General features: G+C 36.4%; 1 protein-coding gene across 6 annotated transcripts in view; it reads right to left on the reverse strand.

Annotated features, from left to right (window-relative positions):
- The window catches only part of EML4 (EMAP like 4), a 141,054-nt gene that overhangs the window by 73,338 nt on the left and 48,753 nt on the right, over positions 1 to 18,963 (reverse strand). For all 6 annotated transcript variants that reach the window (XM_074331922.2, XM_019757062.3, XM_088796196.1 and 3 more), the window contains exon 2: positions 12,122 to 12,304. In XM_074331922.2, the coding sequence (XP_074188023.1) occupies positions 12,122 to 12,304 (183 nt within the window). The remainder of the gene's footprint in view (positions 1 to 12,121; positions 12,305 to 18,963) is intronic.

The following is an 18,963-nucleotide window of genomic DNA, read 5'->3' on the forward strand; positions in this document are numbered from 1 at the left end:
TACTGATGTGATCGATATTGATATTGCTGTGATTCCTTCCTCAGTAATATCAATGTTATTGTGAAATTTTAGTTACTGATTACGAAATATACTTTCCTGAACATTAATATATTTATAAAACTGAGCCCCTATAACCTTTAACAGACCATTACTTAAAATGCTACTGTGTGGAAAAAATGAAAAACTGACCAACTGAAACTCCGCAGACACCTTCCCATTTGTTTAAATTATTCCATCCTATAAAAACTACTAAGTTTTTAATTAAAGGAATACAAAGGAGCTTACTTGTATCCAGCCATTATCAGAAGCAAAACTCTGGTTCTGACTTTTGAAACGTGTAAATGTAAATACATTACCATTAGAGCTAAAGTCTCTGCATACCCCTCCCTGAACACATTCCCACTTTCTGTGAGGATATTGTTTAGTTCAGGTGCTTCTGATTTGCAATAATAAAGTCACCAAGCATGGGAAAATAACTTTCTGAGTTATTAACTAATTGGCTACAGCAAACAGATAGTTATAGCCATTGAAGAAGAATATGAAAAATGATTATAAGAAAGACTAGTTGGTGAAACAAGGTTTCTTCAAAAGCAGGTTGGTGGTGAACCTCAGCAGTCCTAAAGCAAGATTGGTCTTTACCAAAGGTGTAAAGGTGGGTTAGGACAAGATGAGCACTGATTACTTGCAAGTAATCACTGATTACAGGTAAATTGTATCTAATTACCCTGTCATTCAAGTTATAAACCAATTGTTTCTGACCCTCTCCTCTGTCTCCCCAAATTCTGTGGTTCTTCTTCCTGTGTCTCTGGATAGATCTCCATCTTTCCGTTCTGCATGACCAAGGTCTACCGTCATTCATAACCCTTCCCTTGCGCCTCCCATCCATCTGTCAGATTTATCTGAGACATAGATCTGATCACGTGTACTTCCTTAAGTTAAAGCCTTTGATGAAAGTAAGAAAAACAGAAACCTACATTAACATGATAAAATTGTGGGTCATTTTTTTCTTTTTTAAAAGTCCTTCAATGTTGTTAAATTATTTGTATAGTACTAAAAGTCTATTTCAAAAATTAAATAAAAAATCCTTGGTAACTCCTGCAGAGCTTAAGTTCATTATCTCACTCAGTGCCCATTACCTAATCCTGACTCACCTTTACACCTCTGTTGCACCTTTACCTTCTTTAAGACCAGTCTTGCCTTCTCACTGCCAAGGCCCATTCCAACCTGCTTCTGAAGGAAACTTGTTATGACGATTATTCTTTCTTTCCCCTCTTTTAACCTTAGTCAGCTCAGGCTGCTTATACCAGATTATCAAAGACTGAGTGGCTTAAACAAACATTTATTCCTCACAGTTCTGGAGAAGTCGAAGATCAAGGTGCCAGCAGTCCGGGTTCTGGTGAGGGCCCACTTCCTGATTTGCAGAGGATTGTTTTTGGTGGTTTTCTTAAAGTGGCAGGTGGGGGGACACATGCCAGTTCTCTTCCTCTTCTTTCCTTACTAGGACACTTAATTCCATCATGGGGGGCTCCATCTTCGTAACCTAATTACCTTCCAAAGGCCCCAACTCCAAACACTATGACATCAGGGATCAGGGTTTTAAACATGAATGCTGGCTTCCATAGCATAACCCATTTGCAAACCCTCCCCTTGCTGCTTCTTTTCCCTTGGCACGTAAGAAAACATATGCTGAAACATCTGCCTTACACCTACTCAGCTCCTTGATCCTGGAACTCTAACCCTCCCCCCCAGTAATGTATCCACCCCCCTCCATTCCAAGTCTAATATTCGGAAAAGAGCCAGTGGCCTACACTGTCCTACCTGCACCTCGGCCTCCTGCAATCTGGCTATTGTCCACTTCACAGAAAATTTTCTTGCCAAGATCACCAATGGCTTCACTGCCACTCAATTCAGCGGATACTTGTCCACCCTCATCTTGCTCAATTTTTCTTCAGCATTTAAGACTGCTGATCACTCAGGCAAAGACAATGTCCTGAAGTTTCTAGGACACTGCCCTTGCCTGAATTTCTTCTTAGCTTTCTGATCAGATCTTCTCACTCTCATTTGCCAGATCTTCTTTTCTTGCTCATATTTTATATCTTGGTTTCAGATCTCTTGACACCATCATACGCTTCTCAGAATATTTCATATCTAACTGCTATTGAACATCTCCCCATGAACTCATGCATCCCTCCTCCCACCAAACAATTCAAAACTGCTCCTCTATGACATACCTTATTTGTGGTGAAACACATTACCGCCTATTAACTGTACAAACCAGAAAACAAAATCTGCTTTGATTCCATTTCCTTACTGCCAACATTCAACGGTGACAAAGTCATGCTTCTATGACCTTTTGTTTATCTTTCCCTTGGTTTTATTGAGATATAACTGACATACAATAAGTTGCACATATATAACATGTACAATTTACTGAGTTTTGACATACATACACACACAGCCAAAAAAATGTATACACACTTGAAGAAAGGAAAAAACTATTAAAATTGTAATACTCAATATATACCAATAACAAAAGATGAATACAAGTCACGTTTGACTTCTGCAATTACAAGAGGTGCTCAAAGTGGTTACCATCAGCGTCTAGACACTTCTGATAACAGTGAAGTACTGCTTGAGCAACGCTGACCAAAGTGCCCCCTTGTATACGTTTTTGGCACCCCTGGTATATATATGCCTGTGAAACAATCACCACAATCAAGACAGTGAACACAGCCATCATCCTCAAAAGTTTACTTGCATCCTTTTGTAATTCATCTCTCCCTCCCTAACTCTTATCCCCATCTATATCCTATCACTCTAAATCAGTTTGCAGTTTTTAGAATTTTATATAAATGGAATCATACAACATATATCTATTTTTGCCTGGCTTTTTAAATTCAGCATAATTTTATTTTGAGATTCATCTGAGTTGAGAAGTCCATGATAGATTATTCCTTTTTACAGCCCAGTACTATCTCATTATATGGATATACCACAATGTTTCTATTCGTTTACCTGTTGACATTTGGTTGTTTCCAGTTTTATACTATTACAAATAAAGCTACAATGAACATAAGTGTACAAGACTTTGTGTAGATATATGCTTTCATTTCTTAAAGGTAAATACCTAGGTAGTATAGCAAGTGAATGTTTAACTTTTTAAGGAACTCCCAAAGTAGTTGTACTATTTAACATTCCCATCTGCACTGTATGAATTTCTAGCTGCTCCACATCCTTGAAAATACTTGGAATGACCAATCTTTTTAATTTCAGCCATCCTGGTGAGCACGTGGTGGCATCTCACTGTGGTTTTAGTTTGCATTTCCTTAATGTCTAAAGGTGTTAAATAATTTTTCATGTGCTTATTTGACATCCATATATCTTCTTTGCTGATGTGTCTGCTCAAATCTTTTGCCTATTTTTAAATGGGTTGTCTTCTTAATTACTGAGTTGTAAGAATTGTTCATATATTCTAGGTAAAAGTCCTACTGACAAATGTATGTTATGCAAATATTTTCTCCTGTTCTATAGCTTGCCTTTTTATTTTCAAAAGTTTTAGAACAAGATTTTTAAATTTGATAAAGCTCAATTAATCTTCTCTTATTACTTATGTTTGTTTGTGTCCTATTTAAGACACCTTTGTCAAACCCAAGGTCTCTAAGATTTTCTCCTATAATTTCTTATAGAAGTTTTATGGTTTTAGTCCTTACATTGAGGTCTACAACCCATTTTAACTTAATTTCTGTATATAGTGTGAGATAAAGTCAAGGTGGATTTGATTTTTGAACATACGACTGAAATCTTGAATTCAATTTTCCTCCCTATCCTTTCTTATACCAATGCTTTTGCATTTGGCTTTTCTTCTTGGAAAGTTCTTCACCTGGAAGGCGCATCCTCATCTTTTAAATTTCAGCTCAATTCCACCTCCTCAAAGAAGGCTTTTATGATCACCCTATCTAAAGTGCCTCTCCTAGTTTACTCTCTCACTACCTTCCTTACTTCCTTCACAGTCCTAATCGCCATTTATAATGATCTGTAACTCTCTGGAAACCCTGCTTCTCCCGAGACTCTTGTATGTATTCCCCATGCTTAGGACTGTGCTTGGCACATAGAAAGCACTTAATCATCATCTAAATGACTAAATGGATGCATCTTCACCACTACTGCCTCAAATTTCTCTTCTGGAGTATGTTCACTTTATCTCTATACTCCCTTCTTGCAGTATAATCCTGCTCTTAAGGATAATTCTCTACACTGTGCCAGAATGATCTTTCTAAAACATGCTATATGTCTGTGAATTGAATACACCATCAAATGTAATATGCACCATTATCTTGAACACCACTAGAAAGAAGTGTTTGCTCATGGGAACTGTAAGACACAATCAACTGTAACATGCACTGCAACTTCAGATATGTTAAGACGCAATAGATATAATCATCTTAGATTAATGGATTACTGTAAATCTACCTGTCACTCCTTGGTTTAAAATCCTTTAATGACTCTCCAGTGCCCTCAGGATAAAAACTGAATTCCTTAGCAAGGTATAAGGAAACCTTTCACTATGAGGTCTACCTACTAGTCCAGGCTCATTTCTTGACACTCCCAACCTCACACTTCATGCTTTAGTTTATTCTGAACTCCTAAATTAAGTACTTTTACTCCTTTGTGCTTTTGCACCTGGATGGTCCTTCTCTCTGGCATATGCTAGTCATCGCCGCTTGCCTAAATTAACATGTATTTGTCATCCATCTACCCATCAAATATTTACTCAGGGCCTATTATAATCTTAGCCTTGTGTTTACAAAATAGTACAAGACAGCCACTGGCATCAAGAAGGTCAAAATCCTGCAGAAGAATCACACTGACAATAAAAACATGTGATAAGTATTAATAACAGAGTAACATAAACAGGGTACCATGGATGTGCGAAGAAAAGACACATAATTCTGTAAGGATGAATAGGGACACAGAGCTCAAGAAGGGCTTCCTAGAAGTAATGCAGAACAAAATCTTAGAAGATAAGAGGCAGGAAATAAGATGTTGGGATTTTATTCCAGTATGTATAAAGGAACAGAAAGTATGTAACAGCAAAGTGGGATGTGTATATATATGTAGCACGGGCAGGGGTGGGGATAGACAAAAAGCTCTTTATATGGTGAGAATGTAGCATAAGAGACGGCAGAGCCCAAATGGGAGAAGTGAGTCCAGATGGCAGAGGTATACTGGAGTCAGATGACAGTGACATTAGCTAGAGGACAGAGACCACTAAAAGGTTTTACGCTGAAAAAAACGACTTAGTTCAATCTATAATTTAGAGAAATGCTCTAAAGGCTAACTGATGAGCAGATTTCAGGGCAATGGTCCAAACATAAGACGATGGGGACCTGAAACAAGAGCTAAGTAGTGTGAATGAAAAGGAGGTAGTTTTAAGAAATGTTTAGGGTTTAAAAGATGATGAGATCAGTTTGGGGACATTTTACATTTATAAATTCTGAAGGACATATAAGCAGAGCAATCTAGTAAGTAGATAATTCTGAAGTGCTAAAATTTAAAATATAGATAACAACTTGGAAATTGGCACCAAGTGGCTGTTAAGACCACCAAGGTTAAACGAGTGCCGATGTCACCTCCTGCAAGGAACCCTCAACTCCAGTTTGAGTTAGGTACTTATTTATCCTAGGTGTTCCCACAACACCCTAAATTTAACTTTTTAATACCAATTATCATACAATTTTGTACTTAGTGCTTACTGACTTATCTGTTTTCTCACTTTACCTAAAGTTCTGTGGGGCAAATGCAGTATCTTTTATTTCTTTAATCTCCAGCACCTAAAACAGTGCCTAGCACATTGAAAAGATGAAGGAAACAGACAACTTTCAATACAGTAAGTGGTGTGGAGTAATATTAATTATCAAGCACTTGCTATGTGCTAAGCACTGTTCTAAGTACTTTATAACTGTTACATCCTTTAACCTTCACCATAATCCTAAAAGGGATTTATTACTATCATCCCAATTCTGCTGATGAAGAAACTGAAGCCTAAAGAGATTATTAACATGCTCAAAGTTATATTATAGTAGGCAGTGAAATCAAGATGTGACTCCAGACATAAGGAATGGTTACGTAAGTAAGTAAGTAGAAAGGAATAATTCTGCCTAGTGGAGAGGGACATACTGAGCTGTGCCATGATAATAGACAGGAATTTACCAAGTAGAGTAGGGAGAAAAGAAATATCTAAGCAGATAATAGACTTAATCATCAAGGTCACCAGATACTTAAATAGTAAGAGACCAGAAGATTTTCATGGTCACTTTCAATCCTACAGTTTAATTTGAGATAACTCTCAGGACTGGGAATCCTTAGCATCTGGATAAAAGAGTGAATGATCTCCCACAGTAGAGGCAGTGAATTAAGTAAAAGCAGAGGTAGAAAACAAAAAGCAACTGTGAATGATGGCCTTTTTTTCAGTTGAGAAGTCTAAAGTGTATTCTTTGAAATTGAGAATATTAGAAACTCAACTGGAAGGAACATAAAAATGATTATTGCAGCTATATAAGTTCCTGACTAGGATGCATCATTAGCTACATTTATGCATGTATGTATGCATGCATGCATGTGTATGTGTACATATATCCTTCGCCCCCAGTGCTTGGGCATTATAAAGTCTGAGCCATAACCCTCTCAAAGATTAGCCTGCAAGACTAGAAGCAACAGTGACCTCTAGTACCCATAGGTACAAAAGTAGTTCTATTTCTGAGCAGCAACCCAGCTGAAATAGAGAAATTTAGGCTAAAAGTCTGTAAATCAGGAAGGTACCAATTTAGTTTTAATCACAGTGGAAACCATCAAAATCCCAGTGTTGAAGGCCAACAATAATTTTTATACTGTATCATGACATGAGAATACTAATTATATGGTTTCTATCCCTTGATGATAGTCCTAAACGGATGACCTTTCTGATACCTTAGCCTGACAGTTTGCAAATACACTCACTGTATTTAGAGTCACACAGTGAAGTTATCACTAGGAACTGCTGCATATTCAAAACCTCAAAATCTGAAATCCTTGCTATCTTCATCCATAATACCCTCTTATTCTTGCATCTATCCCAATCCCTCTCTCTAAAGCAGTAATTTTTTTAAACCCCAGCTTCCTGTTTCTGTAACTTTCTTCTTCTTTCACATTCAATTTAACAAGTATTTACTGTGTCATTCCAAGGCTAGTAGCTATGTTAGTAAGAAACTATCCTTGCCTTCAAACAGTTTATATATAATCTAGCAGGAACAACAAAAGAGACATACAAAAAAACTTAAAAACAGGGCCGACCCGGTGGCTAAGGCGGTTAGAGCTCCGTGCTCCTAACTCCGAAGGCTGCCGGTTCGATTCCCACATGGGCCAGTGGGCTCTCAACCACAAGGTTGCCAGTTCAATTCCTCGAGTCCCGCAAGGGATGGTGGGCTCTGCCCCCTGCAACTAAGATTGAACACGGCACCTTGAGCTGAGCTGCCTCCTGGATGGCTCAGTTGTTGGTTGGAGCACGGGCTCTCAACCACAAGGTTGCCAGTTCAATTCCTCGACTCCTGCAAGGGATGGTGGGCAGCGCCCCCTGCAACTAAAATTGAACACGGCACCTTGAGCTGAGCTGCTGCTAAGCTTCCAGATGGCTCAGTTGGTTGGAGTGTGTCCTCTCAACCACAAGGTTGCCGGTTCGACTCCCGCAAGGGATGGTGGGCTGTGCCCCCTGTAACTAGCAAAGGCAACTGGACCTGGAGCTGAGCTGCGCCCTCCACAACTAAGACTGAAAGAACAACAACTTGAAGCTGAACAGAAGCCTCCACAACTAAGATTGAAAGGACAACAACTTGACTTGGAGAAAAAAGTCCTGAAAGTGCACACTGTTCCCCAATAAAGTCCTGTTCCCCTTCCCCAATAAAAAAAAAAACAAAAAACAACAAAAAAAACTTAAAAACAATTCCAAGAAGAGACGAAAAATGGGAAGATCATTTTCAGGAAATAATTTGAGGCCTTATAGGATGGGGAAATTTTTGAGTAGAAGGGTAAAATGGTTCACGGAGCACGAACTCTAGTTGATACTCAAAATCTGTTACTTATCTCAGATTCTCTATTTTATGCCAACTGCAGATCTCTGCCACTCTCCGTATTCTCAAGCTCCCTGCCAACTTTTTCTTTTTCAGTCTCTCTCAATTACTTTGCTTCATTCTTTGAGAAGATTGAGGACTACATATACTCCATAAAATTTTATCTTTTCCATTTGAATTTTATCTGTAAACTTCTCCTTTCCTCTTGTCTCCCAGGAAGGTGTACTTTAGTCCTTTTTAACTCTTGACCACTAATTTTTTAAAAGTGTATTTTGAGTTGAAATGACCAAAGGATTTGACTCTTATAGAGAAATAGAATTCTATACGTGGTAATTGCTTCCTGGTCTTGGGTAATAGTCACTCATGTACTTCGATATTCAAAGAGCAGTTTAGAAGTCTTTGATCTATTGCCAAAATAATAAGACAGTTTCCCATCCCCTACCACATTTATGAGTCATTTCAGCCCAAGGGCCCCACCGAGGGAATTCACACATTCCAACATGCTTAATGCAATTCACTTATCAACAACATTTACAGCAAACCTATGGCAATCCCTGTCTTCTCCCGAATGTCATGTGGAGTAGAAGCCAAATGATAACACATCTGTGCCGGCACACACCATCCCAGAGTCTACATAATTAGAAATGTTTCTTTTGGAGAACTGACATCCTCTACGACTCAATTTTGCCTCTGGGTTCTCTCATTTCTCAAGTGGCAGTTATAATGCTTAATACTTTTGGTTTACTAGCAGTTTCCTGGTTTAAAATGACTGATTCCCACTCTTAGATAAATTTGACTCCTTTGCTTTTATACCACTGTGTACTAACAGCTTGTCTTCACATAATGCCACAGGGCTGTATTCTCAAATTACATTCATTTGGTCACCCCAAAAGATCTTAATAGGTTTCCCAGGCACCAGCTGTGACATAATATGTCTCCTTGGCAGTTAAAACTGCCAAAGTGTTCCCTGGACCTTCCATTTTGCTCCAAAGTACAGGTATTTTTTTTTTTCTTTTGGCAGGGATTCAGTTGCAACTGGTGCATATATTATGAACATATGCCGTCAAAAGGAAAGAATTCTCCAACAGAAGAGAAGGTATATGAGAAATTTAAATGACTGGCACCTTAAAAAGTATTGGGAAAACGTTCTACCTCAGTTAAGTTTCTGGCATAATATACTCAAGAAAAAATAGGGCTTAGCTTTTAACAGTCCTGCCTTATCTGCAGTTTTGCTTTCCAAGGTTTCAGTAACCCGCGGTTAACCGTGGTTCAAAAATATTAAATGGAAAATTCCAGAAATAAATAATTCCTAAGTTTTAAACTGCACACTGCACACCGTTCTGAGTACCTCACTTCATTTCATCACACAGACATTGTATTATCTCACATCATCACAAGAAGAAGGATGAGTACAGTACATACAATAAGATTTTGGGAGAGAAAGCCCACATTCACATAACCTTTATTACAGTATTTGTTACAATTGTGCTGTTATTATTATTGTTGTTAATCTCTTACTGTGCCTAATGTATAAATTAAACTTTATCACAGGTATGTATGTATAGGAAAAATCAACATATATAGGGTTTGGTACTATCCACGGTTTCAGGCATCCAGTGGGGGTCTTAGAATGTACCCCTGTGCATTAGGGGGGACTACTCTACTGCTGGCACACTGGAGAGTATAAACTAAAAGAAGACAACTAAAAATACTGAAATGACTAGTTAGGTGGCATTTAGTGAATGGCAATACTACTACGAAGTGACATAGTAGAATATCATTAAGCTATCAGCATACACGTCATTAACATTTAGTTTTAGCCGTAACTGAAGCCAAATCATGTCCCCCATATTGCCACCATTCAGCAAAACTATATAACAGCTGTCTTCATCAATAAGGAAGTTGACCTACACTTTTAACAATAGCTTCATAAAAGGATTCCACTCTATTTGTCCATGAGGATTTAGTCTTACCTCTAAAGAAAAGTCCTCTGGAAAATGTAAATACTTTAAGAAGATGATAGTGATTATTGTCCTGTCAGGAATTTATGTGAAAGTGAATACCATAAATTCTAATTTCACAAGGGACTAGAAAAGATTCACATAAGATAAAAATTTGGACTGTATCAGAAATGACTTTACTTTTGAATTGAAGGGGAAAAATACAAAATCCCTACAGAATAATTTCATTGTTTTTCTTATGAAGTATTTTATGAAAACTTCATTTATTAGAAAATATTTTGCTTCAATTATTTATTCCAAATATTCATACCATAATATATTAATCCTGTTTAATGTCAAAACTGATAGTTGATTTTTATTAGACTATATACAATGCCAATAATGAAGAATCACTTAATATTTTTTCCAATTACTTTCTATAGCATACTATATATAAAATGTTTATATACAGCATACTACATAAAATGTTTAAACAAAATTTAAAAAACTTATTACATTAAAAGACATAGCCTTTAATCCTCCTCAAAATATTCCCCCTTCGCTTCAAATATATTTATCCCATTTTCTTGCCACTTTCTGAAGCAGTTCTGGAAGTCCTCTTTTATGAGTGTCTTTAGTTGTGCTGTCGTGACTGCCTTGATGTCCTGATTGGACTTTGGGGAAGCACCAGAAGTTGCACGTTGCCAGATCCAGAAAATAAGGTGGATGAGGACAGACCGTAATGTTTTTATTTGACAGAAATTGCCATACTAGAAGTGATGTGTGACATGGAGCTTGTCATGATGGATGAAGTAAAGATACTCACAAAAGAGGACTTCCGGAACTGCTTCAGAAAGTGGCAAGAACAATGGGATACATGTTTCCGAAGTGAGGGAGCATGTTTTGAGGGGGATTAATAGCAATGTGTTTTTTACTGTCATAAAATTTTTTAAATTTAAGTATTCACTGTATTGTCTGATTACACCTCACACACCAATTACAGATGGGAAACTTGCTCTTCCTCTAAGCCAAGTTTATCTACCCTGTAAAGCCCACATATATCAACTATCTGGCTCCTCATTCTACTCTAACTCCAGAATCCTGTTATAAAAATCAATTTATAACCAAATAAATTATTTGGAGTGATCTTGGCAATACTCAAAGTTGGTCCTCAAAAAATTAAAAAACCACAATATAACATTATTAGCTAAAGTGGTTTCTATCAAGTCTTTTGCCAAACTTTCAAGTCCCTTATCCCTTGTCACTGACACATTTATCTTACTAACCAATAATGGAAAATATCCTTCTGCCACCATCTATCTCTAAGTCTGCACTGTTAACACCTAGGCCCAGCGTCCTTGAGGGTGGGAGGTATAATATAAGAATGGCAATCACAAAACCAGACTGAATGAATGCCCCTCCCCCAAGTTTCCTACCTTATTGTTCTTAAGGTCACTGAGCATTTCTTTCACATGTCTATGGCCTTCTATTTTCTACTGTAACCATTCAAAACATTTACTCCCTCTTTTATCACTACCCAGGAACTGTCTTATTTTCTTAAAGGGCATCATTGTGTGAGGAGACAGTGATAAGGAATGAAGTTCCAGCCCCAAACTGTGATATGTAGCAAAGTCCATTTAGTTTTGTCTTTTTCCATGCTAGTCTTCTTTCTGTTTAAGACTAATAGTTTCTTACCTGCTCTAAGATCCTTTCTCAAACTCTCAGGAAACTTGCCTCATCTATTACCACCACCTGTCCCCTACAAATACTTTCCTCTCTACTGCTTTTTTGTCCTCAACATATCTTTGTGCTCAAGTCTTCAACATCTTAAAAAATAAAAATTTTTTAAAAAGTAAAATTGACCTTCAATTTAGCATCTTCTTCTAGCTACTACCATCTTCCCCTCTCAGGCAATTTTTTTTGAAAAAGTGGCAATAGTTGCTGCTCCCAATTCCAAAAGAGAAACTATAGTTTATATTGCCTATTTTAATGTCACTGATAAAATACACAAGTTTTATATACTACTGCAAAGAAAGTGTTGCAAAAAGCAAGACTTTTCCTATTTTAAAACACAATTACCTTTACTTGGGACTGACTTCTTCACTGAGGCTACATGATCTTCAGAGATTGCAAGACGCCTCAAAACATCAGCCAAAGCTGCCTTTAGCACAGTGATTTCATCTTCTTGTTGCTGAACTCGTAACTCAAGAGCTGAGAGGCGATCTTGAACATCAGAAGTACTTGCAGCAGATATACTATCATCTATAAAATAAAGAAAATATGGAATATTTTTAAAGTAAACTGCTTAAGAATCTAATGACAAATAAGAATTATACCAGGTAAGTCTAAAACATGAGAAAAATTGAAAAAAACAAAAAAACAACCTCATTGTTTTTATACAGATTAACTTCTACAAAAATTTGTATAGCTCTTTCAACTAATTTAAAATAGTGAAAGTGAATATATCTGACATATAAATCAAATTATGAAAATTCTCCCCAAGGTCAAATTTTCCCCATTATTATACCATCACCTTAATTGTTTTTTTCACCAAAACATTCACTACCTACATCACTTTGCAGACTTTCGGAAACTTTCAAGACAGCAAACTATTCAAAGCATCCTTTTTAATTACCACACCATTATCACACTTCTCTATGAAAATAAAAAAGGAGTATAAATGACTTCAGTTTTGCTTTTATGTATCAGATCGAACACCACTCACCTTCAGCACCAATGACCAAAAAGCACACTTCACTACTTACTATACTCCCAAAAGCCCACAAAATACTGCTATGTAATTAGCGAAAGACTCTTTGCTGTTCCTTCTTTCCCCCTAATGCCCCAACCTCTTGAAGAAAAGGTATGGTTTCTATATAGCACACAGCTAATATTTGCCTTTAGTATATCACAACAAAAATAATATACTTAAAGTTTACTTATGACATAGAAATTACCAACTGCCTCCAAAGCTGTGTTGACTTTAGAGTACACTGCTGGGTCAATCAGAATTCACGAATATAGAAAGTTGAATTGCTATTGGTTAATTCACGATAAGCTGAAAGATTCAGGAGTGAATTTAGATCTTATTTAAGAATGGTTTGGACCAGAGTGACATAAACTGAGTAAGGCAGAGTGTGCCATTTTTCTCATACCGAGACAATGTGCCAAACAGCTTCTTGAAAAGACCATTTAACTCAAAATTTGAGTTAAACACTCTCACCACTTAAAAAGAAAAGCTTTCACCATTTATTATGAAGCAGTAAACAATATTCCTATTTAAGATTATATATGCCTACAGACCTCTCGGGGTAACATATATACTCTCTTCTGCCTTTAGGTATTTCAGGGACAATCTTTGAGAAGTACTAATATGGAAAGAAAAGTTGGGTTTAATCTTCAATTTAGACTTCAAATTCTGGTTCCACATAAATCAGTTGCATAATCTCAGGCAAATGATTTTACCTCTTCGAACTTTAATTTCTTCATGTTTAAATAGGATTGTTATGAGGAAGGTGTCTAGGATACGTTTGACATTCAATAAATGTTTAACATATAACAGCAGAGTACAAAAGGTATAATTGGAGAGCTTTGGGCACATTTGTTACATAAAGGCAGATTTGTCAAACTCTGAAATGCTTAAGAAAAGAACTTCCGTGTTTCCCCGAAAATAAAACCTAGTCGAACAATCAGCTCTAATGTGTCTTTTGTACAAAGCAAAAATTAATATAAGACCTGGCATTATATTATACCTGGTATATTATATTATATTATACCCGATATTATATTATACTATACCCTGTATTATATTATGTTAAGGTATATTATCATATCATATCATATCATATCATATCATATCATATCATATCATATCATACCTGGTCTTATAGTAAATAAGACCAGGTCTTATACTAATTTTTGCTCCAAAAGATGCACTAGAGCTGATTGTCCGGCTAGGTCTTATTTTCAGGGAAACACGGCTGTAAGAACAATTCAGTCGCTCATTTTAGGAATTCTTGCATGTTTCATTTCCACAGTGGTCTAGCTGAATTCTAGCTGATTCATATACTCTCTGTAAGGGTGTTATATTATGGTCACTAATTTTTTTAGTCTGCCCAGAATGCTTTCCCATTTTCCTTCTTCTAGTTGGAAGAACAGCAGATCTTCTCTTTTGTGGAAGTCCACCCTTTTTTGAGGTTCCTCTGGGCTGTCAATCTATGATGCTTCATTCACTCCTCTACCACCCCACACTATTAATAGACTGAAACACGTGAAATGGCCTTTTTAGTTGATAAAAATGTATTTGCCTATTACCAATTTCATATGGTTCCATCTTTTTTAATTTATTGGGGTGACACTTGTTAGTAAAATTACATAGATTTCAGGTGTACAATTCTGTATTACATCATCTATAAATCTCACTGTGTGTTCATCACCCAGAGTCAGTCCTCCTTCCATCACCGTATATTTGATCCCCCTTAATATGGTTCCATCTTATACTACACCAAAGGGGCCTGGTTGTGAGATATGGGCTATGCAAAATGGAATCCTCCCAATTTTCCAGAAAAGGAGGTATAGCCCATCTCTTGGTTTGCCAGCTATAAGGAAACTGACCTAGAGCCGTAAGGAAGATAGAGAACCTCAACTGCTCCAAGCTCCAGCTCTAGTCTCTAAAGCCATGACCTTCAATTCTGAGAGCTGCTCTAACATTCATACTAATTCACTATGTAACCTAATAAATTCCCTTTTTGCAAGCTATCACTTGTAAGCCAAAGGTCTTAAGTCAGTAAATTACATGGACGTGCTCTTCTGGATTGTTCTCAATTTACAAAGGATGAGTTATATATTTAAATTACAATCAATTAAAGTATTTGTGATTTTAATAAACAAATAATCTTAATTATTTTAGGAAGACAGCAGAGCCTGGTGGAAAGATTACCAGACTATAATGCGAAGGTTATATAGTCCTGGGTTTTAGCACTGACACGGTAAATAGCTTTTACTTTTGCCAAGTCACTTAACTTTTATGAACTGTGAATTTTTAAAAAAATGACTAAGGTTTTTATTTTGTGAAACTTGGATAGTTACATGAAAGGTTGTTCAGCTTGTAAAAACCCTACCATTACCTGCTAGATACTGTGATAAGACACAAGGATAATTTTTCAAAGGGCATAATAAGCACAAAGTTAACTATTAACAATGTCCTGCATTTATATTGTACCTTTCACATTTATTACCTCATCCCTTTCCTCATACTACCTATATTTTGTATTTGAGGAAACAGCTTGAGAAGGAAAATAGCTTGCCCAAGGTCACCAAACTAGTCTAGGTATCTGAGGCTCAAAACTCTTGACTCACAATTGAAGTGTGCTTTACTCCGTTTCACGTTGCATTCTAACAATAATCACAGGAGGACTGAATAAATATACATATTTTTCATGAAGCCAATGAAGGGGTTTAAATTATTCAGTGATCTAACCAGGTTTTTATTTTAAAAAGGTCATTTGGCTGCTGGGTGTGAATGGACCAAAACAAGATAAGAGTAAATGCTAGGGGAATAGGCAGGATGCTACTGCAGCAACCCAGGTGACAGGTGATGGTGGCCTCGGCTAAGGTTAAAGTGTCCATGTGTCTCAATTTGTCCAGGACAAACACGTCTGCTATTTCCGTATAAGTATTATCATAATGCTCCTTTCACTCTCAAGTTGCCTGGTTTGGATGATCAATTCCAGACCACAAAGGAGATGTAAAGCAGTATAATAGTTGATTTCTATAGGTCCTTATAGCTCTAAAATTCTAGGACTCCTTCCTGTCTAAAATCTTGGCTCCTCACCTTTTTAGGGGCAAGAGTTGCTTCGGGAACCCAATAAAAGCTGTGGCATAGTGCATGAGCTCTGGTGTTACACTGCTTGAGTAAATCTGTTTGCTGCTTAGCAGCTCTTTGAATGGTTTCCACATGTGTAATATATTCATGCTAATGAGTCTGCTAATTAGTACTTAAGCCTGAGATTGTTAGATGAAATGACGCACAGCACACTGCCATATACTGAGGATTCAGTAAGTTATTAACCTGCATAGTGTTTTTTACTTCGCTGTTCATTAATGCCACAAAATTGGAAATGACCTAAAGTCTCTGGATGGGTTAATAAGCTATGATATGTTCACACCAAAGAACACCATGCAACAATGCAATAGGTGTATAAGCTAAAAATTGGAAAGCTCTACAAGACAGTTTACGTGGAATAAACAAACTGCAAAACAACATATACTGAATAATTTATTAAAATACACACATGCACACCAAAACATACTTTAAAAAAAAAAGCAAAAAACTTGATATTTATATAGGTATATAATGTACATATAGAAAAAAGTCTAGAAACATACACATCAAACTGGTGATTGGGTTACTTCTGACTAGAAGAGATTAGAAAGATAGGGATAAAGGGAAATTTTTTAGTGTATTTCTACATTATCTGTATTTCACAATCAAAACGTATCATGTTCCTTATCATATGTTACTTAAATTGAAGCCAAAATGCATTGCTTCTGAACCTTAGTTTTTTTAAAGTTAAGTTTCCTCTAGGCACAGAGTTCCAATTTTATAAAGGAATACATATTAGAGTATGAGGCAATTAACTTTGTACTCATCGACTACTAACGCTAGAAAAGAGACTATCTTAAAGACCAACAACCCCTCCTGCTGTTTTATAGATAAGTAAACTAAGACTCTGGGAAAGTAGGTGCCTTACTCATGGCCACACAGAAAATTGGGATCAAGAGTTCCTTCCTTGGAGATACTCTAGAATTCATCACTCTTGCCCTTTCCAGTTTGAAAACTTTTTCTCTCCCAATCTCTAATGCACTACACTCTCATTCACAATAAACTTTTTAGGAATACATCTGTTCAGTAAAGAGAACATATCTCTTTTTCTGGGGGCTTTTCTTAATCAAACTATATTAGTTCCTTTAGTTCTTTTTCCTCATACCATAGTAGTTTCTTATTTCTTTGCTCCTTCTAGAAATAGTTTCTAGACTTGAGGGTTAAAGTATGAACTATAAGTGAATTCTCAATGGTCCTTAAACTCATGGGGCGGGGGAAGGAAGAAGAGAGAAAGGATGTCCATAAACCCTTATCCATCAGTCTACTCTACTTATTGGCATGTCTCTTTCATTAGAGATGTAAGCAAATGTATATATAATGAATAAACTTTAATATTCAATATTACAGTTTTAAAACTACAATGATAGTTGTTCATTATTCATTTTCTAAAGTGAATTGTAATTTGTCTTCCGTATTGTCAAGGAATATGTGTTACCTTTGCAGACATATACTGTATTGTATTCTAAATATCCTAAAGTTGGAAATCCAACATATTAGAATGAGACATGCCCATAACATTCTAGCACCTTATGAATGTCAATGACTTTATGTAAATCTTTCTAAAATGAAATACTTTCTTGTCTTCCAAATAAGGGAATACAATTATAATGTCACTTGTCGATGACTAGGTCTTCACCGAGATTATTAATACTATGTGCGTCAAGCACTGTGATAAAATGATGTCCTAGAGGCTATTATATTTCAAATTAAATCACTGAAAGTACCACATTTTCAAATTTTGAATCTTTCATGATAGCTTACGTTTCTCTCTTTACAGATTGATTAACTATGCTGGTCTACGAGGAGTGCTGGTCTGCACTCCTTTCTGATCTAATTGCCTACATTATGGGTTATTGGATAACCAAGCTTTCTGAACTGTTTATAAGAGAAAACAACCTCTGAAATTAGGACCTCTTCTATTTAAAAAATTGTTATATTATGTATAGAGGGAAAAAATAAATACAGACTCAGGACTAATATTTTGTCACTGGAGTCCCAGAAGAAGAGGAGAAAAAGAGTCTAGCTGAAAAAAAAATATATATGTGAAGAAATAATGGCTGAATTTCACAAGTTAAACTAAAATGTACAAATTAAGTATACATTGAAGTCCCTATCTCCAACACACACACACACACACTAAATATATTAAAGAATTAAAAGCAAAATTATACAACCTTTAGAAAATATAGAGAATATCTCCATATCTTGCAAGTAGAGGAGTTTCCTAAATAAGGTACAGAAAGTACCACTCATAAAAGTAAAGACTGATACTTAACTACATTAGAATTAACAGTGTATGCTCACTAAAAGACACAATAAAGAGAAAAGGCAATTTACAAACTGGGAAAAGATAGCTGCAACATGTATAACTGGTAAAGGATTAGTATTCTGAATAAAGAATTCTTGTAAGTCCATTAGACAAACAATTCTATAGAAAAAAATTTAAAAGCCTTGACTAAGTATCTCATGGAGAAGCAAACATAAACGTATCGAATGAGGCTCAATTACCTCATTAATAATCTTGGAAAGGAAAATTAAAGCCATATGAAATACCATTTTATTCTCACCACACTCTGGTAAAAAATTTAAAGTGTGACAATATCAAGTATTCCCAAGGATACAGAGTAACATGAACTCTCATACATTACTGGTAGGAAGTAAACTGTTTCAATGACTTTGGGGTGGGCAAAAAAACAACTCTGGCATCATCCCGTAAAACTGAAGATGCACACATCCTATGACTTCACTCCTAGGTGTATATACCCTGTCTTGCAGCCGGGTTGGCGAACTTTTTCTGTAATAGGCCAGATAGTAAATCTTCCAGGCTTTGGAGACCATACAGTCTCTGCAGCAACTAGTCAGACCTGCTTTTATAACACAAAAACAGCTATAGAAAAATATGTAAATGACTGGATGTGGCTCTGTTCCAATAAAACTTTATTTACAAAACAGGTGGCCTGCCAGGCAGTTTCCCAACCTCTGCTCTTGCACACATACATATACCAAGAGACATGTTCAAGAATGTTCACAACAGCAC

This window comes from Rhinolophus sinicus, chromosome 2 (genome assembly GCF_057876585.1).
Source record: "Rhinolophus sinicus isolate RSI-liver-muscle chromosome 2, RSI-T2T, whole genome shotgun sequence".
In the NCBI taxonomy this organism is placed as follows: Eukaryota; Metazoa; Chordata; class Mammalia; order Chiroptera; family Rhinolophidae; genus Rhinolophus; species Rhinolophus sinicus.